The sequence below is a fragment of the Corella eumyota genome, chromosome 4 (genome assembly GCF_963082875.1).
Source record: "Corella eumyota chromosome 4, kaCorEumy4.1, whole genome shotgun sequence".
Classification (NCBI taxonomy): domain Eukaryota; kingdom Metazoa; phylum Chordata; class Ascidiacea; order Phlebobranchia; family Corellidae; genus Corella; species Corella eumyota.
Genome location: NC_137493.1, coordinates 13,589,779 through 13,608,464, shown reverse-complemented (window position 1 = coordinate 13,608,464; position 18,686 = coordinate 13,589,779). Strand labels below are relative to the sequence as shown.

Here is an 18,686-nt window from a genome sequence, read left to right as displayed (position 1 = left end):
ATTTGCTAACATCCTATGACGTCATAAGGGCATTCAAGACTGACAGGTAAAATTGAAACGACGTTGGCAGGCGGTTAAAAAATTGTGTTTTTATCTAATTTATTCGTGGTCTTTGTTTTTGTTTAGTTAAATGTAAATGTCGATCATAATTTATTCGATCGATGTCAAATGTCAATTTTTTTCACTTAAAATGCAGAATCAAGGCGATAGAAAAACATTTGATGAAGGTAATAGAATTTACTCGTCTATTTCAATCCAAGTTACTGAAAACCTTTTTAAAAATAGAATAAATATTTCCCTTTTTTGCAAATAAGGTGATATTTTAATTGTTATAGCATAAATATTTTATTTAAATTGAAACACCCAAATTCTGAAAAAAAAATATTATTTCTTTATCGGATATTTAGATATAGTTACATTTACAATCTTTTATTTTTTTTAAATTATGTCAAATAAATATGGTAAAAAATTGTTATATTTTTTGTAAAATTGGATTTTAAAACAGTTATGTAGTAAATAAACCTTTGTTTTTGTAGTAACAACTTAAATAATTAATACATCTAGTCAAGAGAGGTATAAAAAAAACAATGAGCCAAAAATATTTCCAATTCAAACGCCCAAAATAATGCTGACGTCATAGCAAAGCCATAAACAACTAAAAGCTAAACTATTACAATAGCAGAAAAATTATTTTAATCATGCCTATTTATAATATGGGTTAAATATTCTTACCTATTTCAACAAAATGATTAAAAAAATTCCGCCAAAATTTCTGAACTTTAATTGGTATTTTGCATTAGGAATTTTTAGAATATATGCCAACGCAGCAATAATAGGAAAAATAGATCATAAAATTTTTTTTTTAAATATTAAATTATTTTAAAAGACCAACGACACAATAAGAAAAAAAAACTGATTGCGTGTGGCACGACCCGATTTTTAACGTGATATTTTGAATAGGTGGAAGACATGCTTAACCGCTCTGATAGTCGATTGTAGTCTTGTGATTCACCTAGCTCAGTTTAGCGCCCAGTTATTCAAAATAAGTATGTGTATTGTATGTGCTAAAAGCGAAACGGTTATAATGCATTTCGAGTATATATTTTAAATTAACACCAGTAATTTGAGCCGGTATTGTGGTATTGAAAGTAACTGGCTGTTGAAGCTACGACGCCAATAATAAATCAAAATGTAACAATTGCCAAATTCTCGGCTGCAGCTAAAAAGGGTGATTTTGGTTTTGAAATTGCCACCTAATAATATTAAATGGTCTAAAACCTTTTCTGGGCGCAGTTGCAAATTTTATTGAAAATAGTTATAATATTAATAATTCAAAAATTCATTTTTCATTCGACAATTTTTGAGATCAATACTTAGCTTACTCGATTTAGTTTTAATCCACAAATCGAATTAGAAAGTGAAAAGACTTAAATTATTTATTTAAATTCCAAATGTTAATTAAATTAATTGAAAACTTTAAACTACTACATAAAAACAAATTCAAAATATCGGCGACGAACGGCAAAAATACCTGCAACGAGCAATACTCTTTCGCCGATAATAAGCTGTTAGTAGCAAGGCCGAAGTTAGTTCAGATTTTTAGCGGTCGTCACTTTTACACGCACGATCAGCTTTGCGTAGGGTGGCCTCTTTACCTTAACTCGAGCGTCTAATAAGGAATGTTTAGTCACTGGGTATTCAAGTCAGTTCAACGGCAAATTAAGAACATAAAAGTTTATTGTGGTAGCTGTTAAAACAAAAAAGATAAAAATAATGAAATTGTACAGTTTTTTTTGAAAGCTAGGGAAGACAAACAATTTAAGTTATTGACATTAATTTTATACAGAGCCTTTTTTACTTAACCACTGTTGTTAAAAGCTTCCTAATATCTAACAAAAATATGTCAATTGATGTTCCTTTTTTTCTATAAGGTACTGTGCCATTAGCGCTAAAATTCGAACAATAGTGACATTGAAACTTGATCTACAGCGTCAAGACGGACAACAGAAAGGTATCCTCTGAAATTGAATACGCCAAGGTAGGTTAGTTAGATTAGGGAGAATAAAAACAAAATAAAAATAAGCGCCATCTTTGTGGATAAAAAAATAAAATACGACAACGTTTTATTTTTAAAAAATGAGTCATTTAGTTATGTCTGCCCCTAATTAAAACATCAGAAAAAGTTACAGTTCAATGAATTTACGTATGAACCAAGCGAAGTATATTCATCGGTTAATGTAACAATATTACCACATAGAAAAGTAAATGTACTAACACAACAAAATAAAATAAGGCTGTAACTTATCCCTGTTTTTGTATTAGAAAATGAAGATATTTACAGTTACTAGAGTCGCTTATCTTGTATTTTTCGCCGTGACTATGGGTTTGTGTCGAGTAAATGGATATATGAAAGTGGTTCAGTGTTCACCGCCCATTATCCCAGAAAATCACGACGATCTTACAAAGTCTATTGGCGAAGATTGTAAATTTTGTTTAAAAAGATCATCACCAAGTAAGTTACTTTTTATTTATAAACAATATTAAGGGCAAAAAACAAATAAGATAATTTGATTCTTCGAATTTTGCTAACGTATTGTGAAGACCAAATTATTTATTAACTAAACTTAATTCAAACTCCAAGTTTAATTTACGTAATATGTGCTGTTCATTAGGCCTAGTGTCATTTTTGTTTAACAAGTTTTGATATGATCGATTGATCCAATTGGTTTACAATTAAGAAGCCGATTTACTTTGTCGCTTCGATATAGAAGTGAAGTGGGAATCGAACCCTTGACCGTAAAGAGCAAATAATATGTAATATCCGTCACCACCAAAAAAAATCAAAAATTTTACAACATTTCAAAAATGTCAGTTTAGTTGTCAAAAAAATAACAATTGCTGTTTATTCCTTCGAAATTTTACAAGGAAATCACTTGTTTTGTAGTACGTCCCGTTCCATTTACGAACTTGACTGACATAAAGAGAGACGGTTATAAGTTCAGCTGGAAGTATAACGGGCCAAGTAATTTTAGCGAGGACGTTACCGTAACTGTGTACGCCTTCTTCAATAGCGAAAGGTAAAACAATAAAAAAATGCTTCTTTTAAAGCATTTTATTAACCTGATTGATTTGGCTTATAGCTATATGTAAGTTATGTATTTATATGTATTAAACTTGACATGTTAAGAGCTATATTGAAAAGTTTTGCAATTTTGTAGGTGATGTATAGCACGTTAGTATGGTTGACACTAAATCATAAAATGGCTTTAAACCTTTAAAAAGTGTCTTTGGTACTTACAGTTTAATTAAAAAAAAACTGAAAAATGATAAACATTAATAACCAGGGTACCATATTTTTTCGTGTGACGTAGAAAGTACTACGTAGCGTAATACAAGCTATTACTTTCTACGTAATCACAAACAGGGCTTTTCTTTTAATAAATTGATTTTTTTTTAAATTTGTGTAACTTAAAAAGTAAGTAAAATTATTCAAAGTTGAAACCGTTTTTGTGTTCAATGTCACAACTTTGCTTAATTTTTGAGTATAAAAATATCTCCGATATAGGACTTTAAGGAATAAATTAAATAACCGTATAGTAAAATAAAAAAATTTCAAGTCTGTCATTCAATTTACCGCCTTATTAATTCACCTAGAGAATTATTTCCTCTTCACGGATGCTGTGGTGTCCCTGCAAAGGAAGAAAGATGCAGATTTGAACAATGTGATGCCGGAATGAAAGTATATTTTGGTGTTACTTTTAACGGAACAAGAACTGTGGTGGATAATTCAAACAATCAAATCGACAAATGTCTAAAAACAGGTTTGCTAAAATTTAAGTAGTTTTTCAGGTTTTATTATAGAAATGTTGAGGCAAAAAGGAATGGAAGATTTTACTAAAAAGCAGCATTTTCCACATGTGATATTGTACATCTACTACCTTGGATTTTAATAACATGATTAACTGTTATTTAAAAACACACCGCTTCATTTCCTGCTACCTCACAAAACCATAAAGCAAAACCTAAACTTGGACCAGATGGGTTTGTTGCTATATTAAAATTAGCAACAACATAACTGACTGTCTATGAAGTTTGTTACGGTTCACTTGTAAAAGCGCTTTTTGAGCGGCACTAAAAATATTGTGACGCATTCGTAACATCGTGCAGGCCTAGATTTATTTTTCCCTGCTGCTTTTAAAATAAACAATTTTGAGGCACATTGCCTGTAAAAATCCTTGAATAAGCTCCGTGGTACTTTTATACAAAAATAACTGTTTTTTGGATCTACCAATTTATTTTATATTTTTTAGAAGAGGAATTTTGTCAAAATAAAACCTGTTTTGAATACAATGTCAATACCGGTACCTACGAATTAGTACGTTCGATTAACAGCCATTTTGAATCGACTAGCAGAAATGAATATTTAGAAACATATTCAACGAGCTGGTTTAACACCTATTCATGCACTTTTGATCTTCCAAAAGGTAAGATACACAATCAACACATCATGCAGACATTTATTGATTGGCCTTGTGTATTGTTTAGCATGAAAACAACTAAAGTGGGTCTACTTACATGATAGCGGTCTTTTTATGAGTTCCACCCACTTGCTTTTAACTAATTTGTATACATTTTCTTTTTTGCCATTTTTAGCCCAGGTTATGGAAAATGGAACTTTAATGAGCAGCTCGTCCAAGGTGTTCGGTCGCGACGTTTACCTTTTGTCTGATTACACATGGGACGACGACGTGGTTTACAAATACAATCAACCTACAGAGCACAACTGCATAAAACAAAATTACACACCGCTGACCTTCATTGATATATCGCGACCGACTTCGGACACTAGTAACTTCACCTGCTTGGTACTTAAGATTGAAAATACCGAAATAACGCGTCAGAAGATTAACTGTATGCCTCATAACAGTAAGTAAACTGAGCGATACTTTATATATTAAAGCCCACTAAGTTAAAGGGTATATGTAATTCAAGAAACATAATGTAGTTAAGGATTCGTGACATTATGTTTACGCTTGAATTAGTGTTGTATTATATCGGAAAGTTATATTGAAAATACAGAGATCAGCCTTAAACGAGGCATAAAATTCAAGTACACCTGGCACATTACAATGCTGGCGACATTGTTGCAAATAAGCAATTTTTATGTTGTGTAACGGACTCTTTCTTGTTTAGAAACAAACATTGTGCTAAAACCACCCGTCCGTGTGCAAAACACGAGCTGGATTATGATTGTTATAGTATCTACTATCGTTGGCATTTTTATCTTGTCTTTACTTGCGATTGGGGCCTGCAGGTGTCGAAAAAAAATCAAACGATTTTTCCAGCATACACATCTTGTTAATGATGAAGCAGTAAGTATTTACGCTACAGTTAACTGATAAATAAATAGTTATAAAGCGTGCAGTAACCAGTAGGCTTGGCACGGAAATTCAGATTGCAATTTTTTTAAAGATTACTCAGTCTTATTGTAGATAAAATGGCGTTTTCAGGCATTTGTTATTAACAAAATGTTTATTCGGTACATTGCGTTTTTGGTAATATGTTTTTAAACCTTTTTACTCTTGCAAAACGGGGTTTAAGCAGTTATAAACCTGGCGCTTAAACTTAATCTAAATAGATAATAACACAATGTTGTAAACAAATCTGTTAAACTTAGGCTGCATGCCGCAACCAGTTTATTACAACACAATTCTGCAGAAACATTTCTAATTTTACCCTTACCACTCTTTTTAAGCATCAAATTAAAAAATACCTTAATTTGTTTTTCTGAATTCAAGGAAAAGGTTTTGCATTCCGACGGTCGTTTTAAAAAAGCAACTAAACCAGAAGTTGAACATTGTGACGTCATGATACGACCTATTCCCACAAAAAAAGGTGTTTAGATTTTTTATTACATGATTTCTATGCTTTGAATTTTTCGAATTTGTTTTTGCAAAACTGTTAGGCTACTAAAGTGAAACAGGTTATCAATTAGCCTCCGCTGTTGCAAGTTTAATTTCTTTAAATAATTACTTAACGTTCGTTGCTTTAACGAGTCTATTATGTTTCAATTAAAGGACAGCTGAAATAACTAAGGTCACATAAAATTAAAATTAGTTAAAATTACAGAACAAAAAAAAAGAAAGTATTTTTGAACGTAAATTGGCTACTATAACAACAAATAGGGCTTTTTATTTGAAATTGGCGATTATAAAACATTAGAAGTTTGTGTCTTTAAAGTCACTTTAAAAATCTAGTTTATTTTTTAACCCGTTAAAGTTTAACAACCCCCGTCCATTTTACCTGTCAAGATTCAAATTACCCTTAATCAAGATCACAGTAATGGCGGTGGCCCTGCCCTGTATATATATCACTTTACATAACACAATAACGTTCACGCATGCTGCTTAACCCAATTTCCTAAACTGCCATTAATCAGTATTGGAGCCTTATTTTCTATTCATCTTATAGAATTTTTCCAGCGATATGCTTATTGTTTTGCCGCTATGTAACCGCACTGTCATACACAGGAAAACTATAGCAAAAGATTAATATTATATTCAAGGTAATGTTCTTATTGTATTTTAGTCGAATCTAGCACCAAAGATTATGAAAAATTAAAGAAAGTTGTTTCTGTTGATGATGCCGACATAGGTGAGCAACCAGGTAAGCAACCTTGAGGCAAAAAATCATAAATTGTTTTATCAAAAAGAAGTTTGATGTTAAATAATAACTAACATATAATTAGATTTCAAATTAAGATAAATATCACAAGCTGACCTCTAAAACATCGTGTTTATTTTTTTAGTGACCGACAATATAGACCAAGACAAAGTTGAACTGCCAAATGCAAACGTGCCATGCGACTCCGGCATGTTAAGTATAACCGAGAGTGAAAGCGAGACCAGCGGTTTGCCGATCCAACGAAAAATATCTGTGGTAAGCCGAGACAGTGGTTATGCCCATGCACATTCTAAGTCAGACGATGTTCCCGTGTTTAAAAGCTTGGACGAATTTCGCTCGTGGAACCGCAGCGAGGAGGCAAATAAATGTTGTAAGCTAAATGGTAAACCCGCTCCCAAGCAAATGGTGGGCTCCTATATAAGTAAGACGGTATTGGAGAGTCCAACTTTCGAGACGTCGTCAGACGAAGAAATAAGCCTACTTGCTAAGCACTCGGAGATACCAGAAAAAATTGCAATATAAACCTAAATTTGGTTAAAACAATTGTTTTTTGTCAACTATTTTGCACGAACTTTATATAAGCATTCGTACATTGAACTTGCATATTAGATACGATAAAGATTATAGACTTTTTACTATGCTAACTGGTAAAGGGGTGTATGTACCTGTAAATTTACTCATTACTGTTACGGTCCACGCCATTATTTTTTACTTAAACTCTATATACCTTAATTAAACTTAATAAGCTCTATATTTGTTACTTTTACGGTTTTACATCTTATTACCATGGCCATGGGTCTTTAAAATTTAAAGAAATGTTAAGTACACCCAATGATTACAAAGGTTTAAAGCATTGCCCATAAAGCTGCCTAATTTTTGTACACAACAAACGTTTAAAAACCGCTATCCACTGTCAGTTTAGTTAAATAGAAAACAACTTTAAATATACACTGTTAACCATTATCTGTATTTGTTAAACGTATACATTTTTTAATTCTATTTTCTACACAAGTAAGTGTAGAAAATGTATAATCACCTTTTGGCAAAAAATAATCTATAAAATACAAGTAATCTATAACATACAAGGCCATCACCATTATTTTAGCTGCCAGCCAGCAATTTTTAAATATAAAACATATTATATACAATCCTAAATCTATTAAAAAAAAAATGCTGTAAAATATTAATATTTTTTATTTTCTGTTACTTTTGCCTGAAAACGCTCGTTAACTCCACCATGTAAATAAGAAAAAAAAAATTCTAAAATTTTTTATATTCACCTTTTCAAAATTAAAATTTTTGCACGATACAGGCCCTTTGCATGAATATGTATGTATGTTGTTTTAAAACTAATATGCTAAATATATATTACATAATAAAGCCTATAATGTACCAACTATAGTCTGAACCTATTTTAGAAAAATGTGTTTTAAAAATGTGTCATTTTTGTGCATGCTTTTTGTATATATTTACATTTAAATGCTGCAATTCGTGTAAATGTTTGGCTTAATCAAATGACAAAACTATCATGTTGTTTAATAGTATCCGAGGCAATACAAGCAGACTTAATATTTGGTTATTTTTTTTATAAAAAAATAAATAAAGATAAAAATACAAAAAAAAAACAGTTTTCTAAATGTAAACGCGTGGGTTTACAACGAATAGTAAGATTGGCCTTTTTGGTCAGTATACAACACTACCTGATCAGAAATATTTTTTTACCTTACTTTAAGTACTAAAAGGAAAGCGTGTTCAACTTATTCGTACGCGCCGGGCTCAAAGGCGAATAGTGTGGAAACCTTTCGGCCCAAGGGCAAATAGTGTGACGTTAGTTCGAATCGAACCCGAAACCTTTCTGCTCTTAATCCGACGCCAAGCTAAGAACGCCAACTAACGGTTGTAAATTTTGGCGAAATAAATAGGTTTGTTTTAGGCATTTTAAGTCAAGTTAGCAATTAAAATATAGTAGTAAGGTTAACTAAGCCCAGTAATAACGGTTTAAAATGTTTGGGGTAAAAATTTATTCTAGAACCAAACTATTATAATTTTTTTAAATCTTTCTGTGGTAGCATTTACAGTAAACAGCCAAGCTATTCTTTGAAACCACTTTAACAAACAGGCTTACGTATTACCTATTCAATAAACCTGAGAACCTATCTAATTAAATTATTAACGACTTAATTATTCACCTGCTTTGGAAAATTTGGTTGTGGTAATATTCCTCCTAAGGCAATATATTTTTCTGTGGTCAATACAATAACGATACATAGAATCGAGAAAACGCCGTAAATGGTCTGTTTTAGACTTGTGGTCAAAAAATTAAAAACAATGCGATTTATTGAATTAAAGCTGGCAAAAAACACTTTTTACGTTTGTAAAATAACCCAGGCTTTGCATTGTTATTACACGCGTACTTGTAAAGGGGTTTTTGAAGGAATTAGTAAAGTAATGAAAGGTAAGACGCAAAACCGCATGCCATTTTGACAGAAAACAGAATTTAAGCGACAGTACTGTACTTGCTTAAACACTTGTGTTATAACAGCCTTATGGTATAAGAAAAGTATCTTGCTAGATTTTTGGCTAAACGAAAGTATTTATGACTAACATTTGAAGTACTTATTTACAGTTAAAAACAAGTCAACCTCAAAATTAGCTGTACTTGTTGTTGTCAATAGTGCACACAAATGTAAGTGGAACTACTGCGGTTAAGCAGGTAAATCATATAATTGTAACGCCCTTTCAACGTAAATAGACTGTTTTTCTGGTCTTTTAGTCCAAATATGTATTGCGTTCGATTTAGATTTAGACAATGCACGCTGGCGTAATAGTAAACTAACCGCCATAAATGAACTTTTAAGAGTTCGTAATACATTTTTGTTAATCTATCCAATTTTGCAAAAAATATTGACATTCAGGGCGGAAAAACTGGCTCTAACATTTGGGGTGTTTAAAATGACATTGACTTTTCGGGCGTTTAAATTTGATCTATTTTGAGAGTTTAGCGAATTACGTATTAAGTAAAGTGCAAACGTCAAAAATTAGGTACCGTCGTCAAACTATAAAAACACACCAAACTAAACAGCCAAGTCTTTATCGAACAAAAAACTATTTAAACATTAAGTGAAGTACCAAATTTAGAGAAGTCTGCATTTAAAACAGAATGTGATAGCGTATTTAAAAAAATAAATTTTTTGTTGCGTTTTAAAATTTGATAACAAATCAACAGCAAAAAGTCCCTGCCGTTAAATAGAATTTCCTTTTTCTTAAAATTGGGCGTTTTTTATATTAAAACCTGTGATTCTTAGAGGGAAGACTTAGTGCAGTTAAAACAACTCTAATAGCTAGCCGATTTATTTAGTCCTATTTTAACGTTTTTACAAAAATAGGTGATAGATAGGTTATTATAATACTAAACTATTGAAATAGACAGATGCCAGATAATAATTGGGCTTTATTATTTAACTTTTATTTTTATTATTTAGGCAGAAATATAGAATTGCTAAAAAAATGAATAAACTTTGTATAAACCTATGTTATATTTACATACTGTGTAGCCTGCTGTTGGCCACCCTAAGCAAAGGTAATCGAGTAATGAAAGTGGTCTCGTGTCCACAACCCACCATTGCAAAACATTATGACGAAACAATTAAGTCTATTAACGAAGATTGTGAATATTGTTTGCGTCCTGGAAGAACGCGTAGCGAGCACAACGGTAAATCACATTTTCACCAAAACTTGTTTTTATTTAAAAATCCTAAAATGTTATTACTTTCTTTTTAGAAAACCAGTATATTCACAACTACCTAAAAGGTTTAAACAGAAAAGAGTTATCGTTATCGTGGAAATATCTCGGGGCATTAGACAAACCAATTACCATAACAGCGTACGCGTATTATAACAACGAAAGGTAATAATTCTAAACACATTTTAATTTTTTTCTCTTCACATTTTTTTGCTTAAAAATTATTTTTTATTAAAGAAAACTTTTCCCGCTATCTGGATGTTGCGGCATCCCTGCGCAAAAAGAGGGATGTAGATTCGAATCTTGTGAGAATGGAATGGAGGTGTATTTAGGTGTTACGATTAACGGGACACGAACTACTTTTCAATCTCCCAAATCATTTACAAAAAGTGTCGTTTGTCCAAAGGAAAAACTGGGTATGTTAAACTTTAACAAATAACGTGAGCAATTTATTTTAAAGAATATTAAGAATTTATACCCGCTAAAATTACCAAAAACCATTTGACCAAATGCGCATTTCTCTTAAATCAAAATTTCTAAAAAATCATTTACCGAAATACCTTTCAAAAATTAAAGGACGATTCTTAGATAGGGGTCAGTTAAGTTTAAATGGATGTTAAAACAGTTGTCCCATTGTTGGTAAGATGACGTTTCCAGTCAAATGTATATTTAGCAAATTGGTTTTTGAGTAATATGATCATAATCCACTTAATCCCGCATATTTCTCAGAAATATCTGTCTGCGCCGATAGGATGTGTTTTGCCTACAATCTAAAAACAGGAGACTACTACATTAGCCAATTGATAAACAGGTATTTTATGGCAACTAGCAGTAAAAATTACGAAAACCCTTCCTCCCCAATATGGGACACCGTTCAAGTGTGCACTTTTGAACAACCAAGAGGTTTGTAAACTCTTTAATACAGGTCTAAGCATGTATTTGTTATTGTTTCGCTTTTATATTTATTTGTTTATTTTTAACGTAAAAAACTTTACTTTATAGCTATAAGCCACCCATGTTAAGTCTTAAATTGCCTTGCCAGTTTTGGTATACTTTCTTGGCAAAATTGAGGTGCTTTAGCGTCTAAATATTAACCGCCTAATCATTTCCCAGATAAAGTTATTAAAGGATTAAGATCGAAAAATTCATTCGCCGTCTTTAATCGTGATGTGTACTCACTCAATTCGTATCGGTGGATCAACAACAATTTACACGATGAAAACAACTTCACTGTAAACTGCATGCACCGTAACATCACGCCAAAACAATTCCTTGACCCAAACCAATTTGACGACGTCGGCTCTGGGAATAACCTTTGCGTGGTAATTAAATTAAAGACGCAAATCACGAACACTGACGCTAAAGTCAACTGCATGACTAATATTAAAGGTAAGCACTCATTACCGCTGAGTCAACAGCTTATTTCTCTGTTTGTTTTCTGCTGAATCAAAAATATGTCACTCGAATTTTTTTCTGCGGTTGAAAATACCTGATTTCGCCGAACTAACGCAATGGTAAACTGTTTTTGAAAGTTGCTAGACAAACAGGGGTACATATTCGATAGTAAGGCATACCGCTTTCTCCATTGACTTATTAGCCTAAAGATATGGGGTTTACCACAATAAATACTCCTTAATCAGCGTTTGCGGAAAGCTTAATTTGACTTAACATGTACTACCACTGAACAACAAACTTTGCTTTTTTTTAGCACAAGAACAATCAAATACACTTACCTCAGAGATGACAATTGCAGTATTAATCGTCCCTGTAATATTGGTAGTCGTAATTGGCTGCCTTGTTTTCCTTTATTGGAGTTCTTGTAGAAAGAAGAAAACCGAAGAATCTAAAACTGAAGAGGTAACAGACTTTTTACTAAAAAAATGACATTTTTATAAAGTCTAGCAACAAACTACTTTAATCAAAGCAAGTTTGGTTGTAGTCAGAATTGGCTTAAAAGCGCAATTAGCAATGGGCATACTGTTGGAATTTTCAGTTCGGCAGGCACATGTTTTGCTTTAATTTAAAATCTAGCAATAAAAATCGTGTTGCTTCCCAATTAACTTTAAAAATCCAAGATTTAAAAAAATGTTATCTTGTTTTGTTCGTTACTTATTTAAAAATGTATTGATTAGATCAATAACACATTCCTGTGTATAGTACAACACGTTTAATGCGATTACAATCAGTTTACCACGGGTTTTGGTAAAATTTAAATTCTGACGAGATAATGTGACATATCGCCAGCATGAATAATCAAGTTGACATCATTAAGTAGGCGGCCTTCGAAATTATGCATCTGTTATAGTATGTGACTATCATTAAAGGCATGTTTAGTAGCAGTTGATTAAGAATTGCTGTTTTTTTGTATATATTTTCTACTATTTCTCTTTTCTCCTAAAAATTAAACAACAATCGTGCCTTTAGGAATCACATTTTTATATTTAAATATACTTTTATTAAGGTAGGGCGCATTTAAACCAGGTAAATCACATCCTATAACAGAATTAAAAAGGCAGGCCACATACTTGAACAGCATAAATAAATTTTTGGCGTTTGTTGTGTGAAGGGCAAAATCCAAGGTTTAATTTTCAATGCTTGTTTGTTGTACCTATTGTGTGAAAGACGTTAACGATACCAGGTACTGCTGCCAAGTCAAATATGGGAGGCTTATTTAATAAACCGTATCAGAAATACAATATCACATCAAACTTACAAACGCCCCTTAAAAGCAAATGCATACTACGAGTTGCTTAATTACTAGTACCTTTTACCAGATCAAAAGGCTACCCCAAATTTACAGTAAACACTAATTTGATATTATTTCTTGCTAAACTTGGGTTCAAATAATACGTTCAAAAACTTGAGTTCAAAAAATACGCTTAAAATTTGCCTTTTCATGTTTAAGGAACGCCTGAACGATGTTACTAGTTAAAACAACTACAGGACCACCCACCTTAAACGAAGGAATAAATTTTAAATCGGTGCATGACAACTGCTTGCAGCTAAAGCTATTTTTGTTTGAACTTTTTATTTAAAATTGTTTTAGAAATTTGTTAACTTAAGCTTTGACTATGTCTGTTCTTTAAAGCATTTTATTCAGTGTTGAGTTTATGTTTTTCTTTTGACGTTTATTTTCTGCGAATTTTTATTTGATTACATCCACCCATATTTTATAGTTATGTTAAAATATTAAGTTAAAAGGATAAAATTATATTTAAAAGTGATATTGATTCGTCATTTAAAAAAAATAGTCTCAAGTATCAGCGGAACACTAACCAGCAATTGCGACTACGTTTAGACTAAAATCCAGCAGACATTTGGTAAAAATTTTAAAAAAAGTATGTCCGAACAACTTAGGCCTAACTTGAACTAGACTAGCCTTGTCTTATTGCACTTATTTGACATAGTTATAGAACATAACTAATAACTTGTAGTTCCGGCACAAATGTTGAAAAAACTGCTGGTCGGCTGGCAAAATAAGGTACTACGGTACAGTTGTGAAACCGTAATATTTAAGGTTAACTTTTTATGCATAGGCTATGAATACATTAACTCTGTTATGGTATAGTTTAATGCTGGTGATCAATGTCATTCAAACGCGTTAAAATAATGCTACAAAACAAAAATGCTATAGTGAAAAAACGTCCGTTTACAACAAGTAATGTTAAAACAGGCTCGTAAAAAAGTATGCAAAAAATAAACTTGTTAAAATCTGGAAAACAAACGCAATTGTTACGCAACATAAATCCTACTGGACCTTTGTATCAATAGAAATCAGGCAAATTTTATATTATAAAAAATTGTTAGTAAAAAAACGTATTTTTTTGTTAACTTAATAAAAATCGCATGCTAAAGATGAAAGAACAAGTTGACAAATTGGTAAAACAATTGTTTTTTAATTAAACTAATACACAAATCTGTGTTGATATGTGTAGCTTACCAAAATGGTTTACAGCTAAAACCAAAGTTAAACGACTACGTAAAGTTCAAGCGCAGTTCATTTGCTGAATTAAATATATTAACACGTATTATTTTATCAACATTTAACGATTCGGAATTAAAGAAAACGTCGCTGTTGCTACAGAACATTATTAAAAAAATCAGTGGTGACTGCTGGCATTTTTATAACAAACGTGCATAAAGGCAGTGGAGTGACGTCAAATCAGGTTTTGGTGTGGTGTTTTTACCATTTCTTTTTTCGGCCAAGGGTACTTTTACTGTAAAAATTAACAGAAGGTTAATTACAAATAAAAACTTGCCAAATTTTGTAAAAAAAAATTCTTTTTCATTTTTAAACCAAATAATACACATAACTTTTTAGATTAAAATTTAGTTATTACCTTATATTTTATATATTTTAAAAATATATTTTTTATTAAACTAATTACAAAAGTTTTAAATTTTTATTTGAAATGTTGATAATGCAAACGTTACAATAATGTTAGTAGGTCGGGTTATTGCGAAATATTAAAGAACGAAAAAAAACAGTAACTTAACAATAATATATTAAACATTGTTTAAAATTTACTCATATATATTTAAATATATTTTGTTTTAGTAAATAAATGTGTTTTTTCTGTGTTTATAATTTTGTATTACATAGTACTGTTAGTTTTTAAATTGTAAATCAGCAACATTTATTAAATAATTACTAAAAAATTCTTTAAACTGTAGGAAAAACCTTAAAAATTGGCAACACTGGCATTCCGGGGGAAAATCCCCGATTTGCTACAAAACTTTAAATATTTAACACAAAAAATATTATTCGAAAAAAATTATATTATTAATCCCCAATGTCTTTGTTAAAGATGGCAAAAAATGTCCATGGTTACTTTAGAACAGTACGCTGGCATGCCATGAACACAAAAATGTGATTAAATAGTTATTAAAGGCTGTGATGTTATATTTATAGCATGCGATAATGGTATGAGGGCACAAAATAGGGTGTATGTTCAATAGCTCTTCAATATTATTTCCACACTTTTTTCGGATAAAAAAACAAACTTAAATTTCGGCGATGATGACATACCATCACCTGACTTAGTTCTAGAACAAGGTTTTTGTTTTTCTCTTTTTATCAAAATTTCTGTAGTCGACCAATTACAGAGCAGAGAGTAAGCCATGCAAAGATAAAAAAAAATATCGAAATTAAAAAAGTGCAAAATAAGGGAATTTAACAACCACCATAAAAAATAAATATCTTTGAAATTAAAATTTAAATCAATTTAAAAAAAATACCTTTTAAATAAATACTGCCCACTTCTGAACATCTCCTAACTCCTAACAAAAGATAACACAGTTTTAGAATCTCAAAATCAATATTTTAATTAAATTACAAAGTAAATAATTCACAGCATAAACATAGGCTATTTCAGGACTTTTTAGCCACTACAACACACTGTCTTTTTGTTTGTTTTAGTTATCATTTTTTTTGTATATATTTTTATCCTCAATGTGGGAAGGTTGAATGCGCGACCTAAACATAGAGTAACATCAGTTACTCCAACCCAGTCTCGAGTTGCCTGTGGCAGTTTGGGATATTATAGATTATAATTGCCCGGTAATTATGCTGCTGATTAAGTGCTGGCTCAGCAGGAGTTCATACCGCCTTATTCAAGTGCGCTACAGCATGAGAGCAGTGAGAATTAAACCCACAACCTCATTGTGGTGTAGCAAGTGTTCCTACCAAAAACCACACTGCCGAACTCCTTAAGCATTAATGCAGTAGTAAAACCAATTAAAAGATATAATAATTTTAACACTTAAAAATAAAAACAATTTAGTATTAAAAATTTACATTTTCCAATTTGTTTCATTCTTAAAATTTAAATACAATACAAAAAAGCACTAAAAATGTGCCTTTTTTAACTTACCTTTAAAGCTGTGTTAAATCCATTTAAAGTTGTGGACCACTGTGAAGTTAACTTTGCAAATCTATTGGCTTGTGCTTGTAATTTTTTCATTTCTGTGTCGAGGTTTTACTTGGTTGACATATGCTACTGACACCCTAAAATATTCAAATAAGTATTGGTAACCAGAAAAAATAAAGATACTCCATTTAAAAACAGAACAAATTAATATTTATTTTATTATTACTTTCTATTTTAAAACAAAAAATTTTAAAAAATATTGATTTTGATAAGGACTGCCAATCTGCCAATTGAATGCAAGCTTGGCAGATGTTCAAACCAGTTATAATTTTTAACTTAAGGGCGTTAGAGTATAAAAACAGTCAGAATCAAACACAAGACGTTAGGTCAGTAAGTAGTGAAGCCAAGTGTACCATATTGCAGACTTTCAAATGTAACACTAAAATAAGGGAAGACAGGGATAAAGGGAAGAACTAATGGGAGGGAAGGAGGGGCTAAAGTGAAAGCATTTTACAGTTATTTTTATTAAGCAGTGAAAAATGTCAATGCAAAAAGGCATTAAGAAAGCATTGACAATTTCTGCTGCTAACAAAAAATGATTGCAAAATATTTTTTTGGATCTCTATTACTTTCGCACGCCCGAATTTAACAAGGCGTTATAACCTAAGTATGGCAATTGTTCAACCAGACATTAAAAATTAGTTAAAATATGTTTTAATGAGTATAACTTAGTCCACTTTACGAGTCAGATGTGTTAATGGGTAAACTGAATAGGTGAGGGTTAGGGTAAGGGTTTAATTTATGCAACCTCTTTGTTTAATTACATGTGCCGCATTTTGGTTACACACCCTGTTTATGTAGGGCGTGCGAAACTAATAGAGATGCATTTTTTTTCTTGAGCCTTTCCTTCCCCATTTTATTTTATTTTAGTGCTTCCCTTCCTCCCTGTCTTCCTTTCACCCCTTTTTTAGTATTGGCCTTTAGAATTGGGGTAAGAATTATCTAATGAAAAAAAAGTTATAATTGCCTTAACCCTAAGTATAGAGTTATAGAGTTATAACCAAAACCAATATATTACCGTGAGTTTATAGCGGTCATCATTCCCTCATTGAATTTGTAAACAGCAGTTATTGCGTCTTGGTGTCTCTTCGCTTGCACGGTTTTCATCTGCTGTTGTTTCGTGCGGTGGTTTTTAACCATTGAAGACAACATTTTAAAAAAGTAGTTGAAAACTAAAAGCCAATCTCTGTTTTTTTCTAGTGATATAATTCATTTACCAGTTACTTGTCAGCTGATAAAGTGGGATGTACTAAAACCAGACACCCGACACTTTTAAAAACTATTTTATAACCATTATTTTTTAATAAAAACGACTGGGGCAAGTTAATTTAAGCGTTCTTATGTTATTTTAGGAGTTTTTGTTAAAATATATGTTTATTTAGTTGGTTTTTAGAGGTGTCTGATGAGGATGAAATTGCCGCAAATTTCGGCACCCCTAAATTTTATAAAGTTTGCCCCAAATTTCAACACGTTAAAACAAAAACAAAAAAATTGTTGAAGCAAGCTGAAACAATAGTCCTAAAGTCGGAAAAATCATTTTTATTAAAAAATAACAACGATAAAGTGAATTTTAGAGGTGTCTGAAAAAGTGTCGGGTGTCTGGTTTTAGTACATCCCTGATAAAGTTAAACTATTTACAATTTCACGGTGAGTTTTTGGTTAGGGAAAACCCGAAAATAATAAGTGTTGCCAAGTATATTTCAGTAATTAAAATTCCTATTTATTATATTATTAATAAAAAATTTTAAATTTAAATTACAAAATAAATTTTAAGTGAATAAAATATTTAATTAAAATATTTTAGTTACTTTTATTCCTCATTTAAAAAAAATTCACATTGTTTAGCGATGAAAAAAATTATTAAATGTATTTTTTTCTTAGTTGTTTAATTTTTTCACGTGACGCGTCCCAATAAAATGGCAGTCTCGCCGAACACAACATAAATTTTAATTTAAATTGGTCAACTTTAATAAACAAAAAAACTTCACTCAAAAATATGGCCTAAAAATAAACTACCATTTTTTTCCAGCAACTAATAGACAAAACAAAAGATCATGTAACATAAGACGACATTCCAGCTATGTTAACCGTTTTATGAAAAAAATTTCATTACAATATATTAAAAAAATGCAATGTTGGAATGACGAAACACGCCTACATGTTTTTTAGATGTTTACTAATACATAACCAGGTCAAATTTTTACCAGTCTTGCCAAATGCGTCATTACATAGAGGCATTGAGGAAAAAATGTTAAGAGTAGAAAACACCATTGTTTTAAAATGGCTTAAATGTTAAATTTATTTTTTGGTCGAACCCGTTAAAATTTCAA

The 18,686-nt window shown here is 31.2% G+C and overlaps 3 protein-coding genes across 6 annotated transcripts; 2 read left to right on the top strand and 1 right to left on the bottom strand.

Annotated features, from left to right (window-relative positions):
• The first annotated feature begins 1,731 nt into the window (after positions 1-1,731).
• On the top strand, positions 1,732-8,271 carry LOC145751482 (uncharacterized). Of its 4 annotated transcripts, none has more exons than XM_082567650.1 (10): positions 1,732-2,011; positions 2,323-2,512; positions 2,945-3,077; positions 3,655-3,821; positions 4,311-4,484; positions 4,654-4,926; positions 5,194-5,372; positions 5,799-5,895; positions 6,589-6,666; positions 6,809-8,271. In XM_082567650.1, exons 2-10 carry the CDS (start codon positions 2,326-2,328, stop codon positions 7,204-7,206), a joined length of 1,686 nt encoding a protein of 561 aa, XP_082423776.1. In that variant the 5' UTR covers positions 1,732-2,011; positions 2,323-2,325; the 3' UTR covers positions 7,207-8,271. The 4 variants fall into 4 exon arrangements, with proteins under 4 accessions (XP_082423776.1, XP_082423775.1, XP_082423773.1 ...); XM_082567649.1 differs by having other exon boundaries at positions 1,732-2,042; XM_082567647.1 differs by having other exon boundaries at positions 1,733-2,038.
• A 1,899-nt stretch (positions 8,272-10,170) lies between these two features.
• LOC145750537 (uncharacterized) lies at positions 10,171-13,599 on the top strand. The gene is made up of 7 exons (XM_082566595.1): positions 10,171-10,396; positions 10,465-10,591; positions 10,664-10,842; positions 11,156-11,329; positions 11,540-11,815; positions 12,135-12,283; positions 13,332-13,599. The coding sequence occupies exons 1-7, from the start codon at positions 10,192-10,194 to the stop codon at positions 13,356-13,358; spliced, it is 1,137 nt and encodes a 378-aa protein (XP_082422721.1). The 5' UTR covers positions 10,171-10,191; the 3' UTR covers positions 13,359-13,599.
• Positions 13,600-13,980: 381 nt separating this feature from the next.
• LOC145750538 (biogenesis of lysosome-related organelles complex 1 subunit 1-like) lies at positions 13,981-18,013 on the bottom strand. The gene is given in 5 exon segments (XM_082566597.1): positions 13,981-14,643; positions 15,665-15,706; positions 16,300-16,401; positions 16,403-16,433; positions 17,375-18,013. Coding segments are annotated over 4 exon segments (306 nt in total). The 5' UTR covers positions 17,509-18,013; the 3' UTR covers positions 13,981-14,643; positions 15,665-15,667.
• Positions 18,014-18,686: the final 673 nt, after the last annotated feature.

Excerpts from the sequence above, each read along its gene's own strand:
- LOC145751482 (XM_082567650.1), top strand. The coding sequence starts at position 2,326 with ATGAAGATATTTACAGTTACTAGAGTCGCTTATCTTGTATTTTTCGCC. Across the intron at positions 3,822-4,310 it reads CGACAAATGTCTAAAAACAG|AAGAGGAATTTTGTCAAAAT; the intron begins GTTTGCTAAAAT and ends TATATTTTTTAG. Across the intron at positions 5,896-6,588 it reads ACCTATTCCCACAAAAAAAG|TCGAATCTAGCACCAAAGAT; the intron begins GTGTTTAGATTT and ends ATTGTATTTTAG.
- LOC145750537 (XM_082566595.1), top strand. The coding sequence starts at position 10,192 with ATGAATAAACTTTGTATAAACCTATGTTATATTTACATACTGTGTAGC. Across the intron at positions 10,397-10,464 it reads AACGCGTAGCGAGCACAACG|AAAACCAGTATATTCACAAC; the intron begins GTAAATCACATT and ends CTTTCTTTTTAG. Across the intron at positions 10,592-10,663 it reads GCGTATTATAACAACGAAAG|AAAACTTTTCCCGCTATCTG; the intron begins GTAATAATTCTA and ends TTTTTATTAAAG.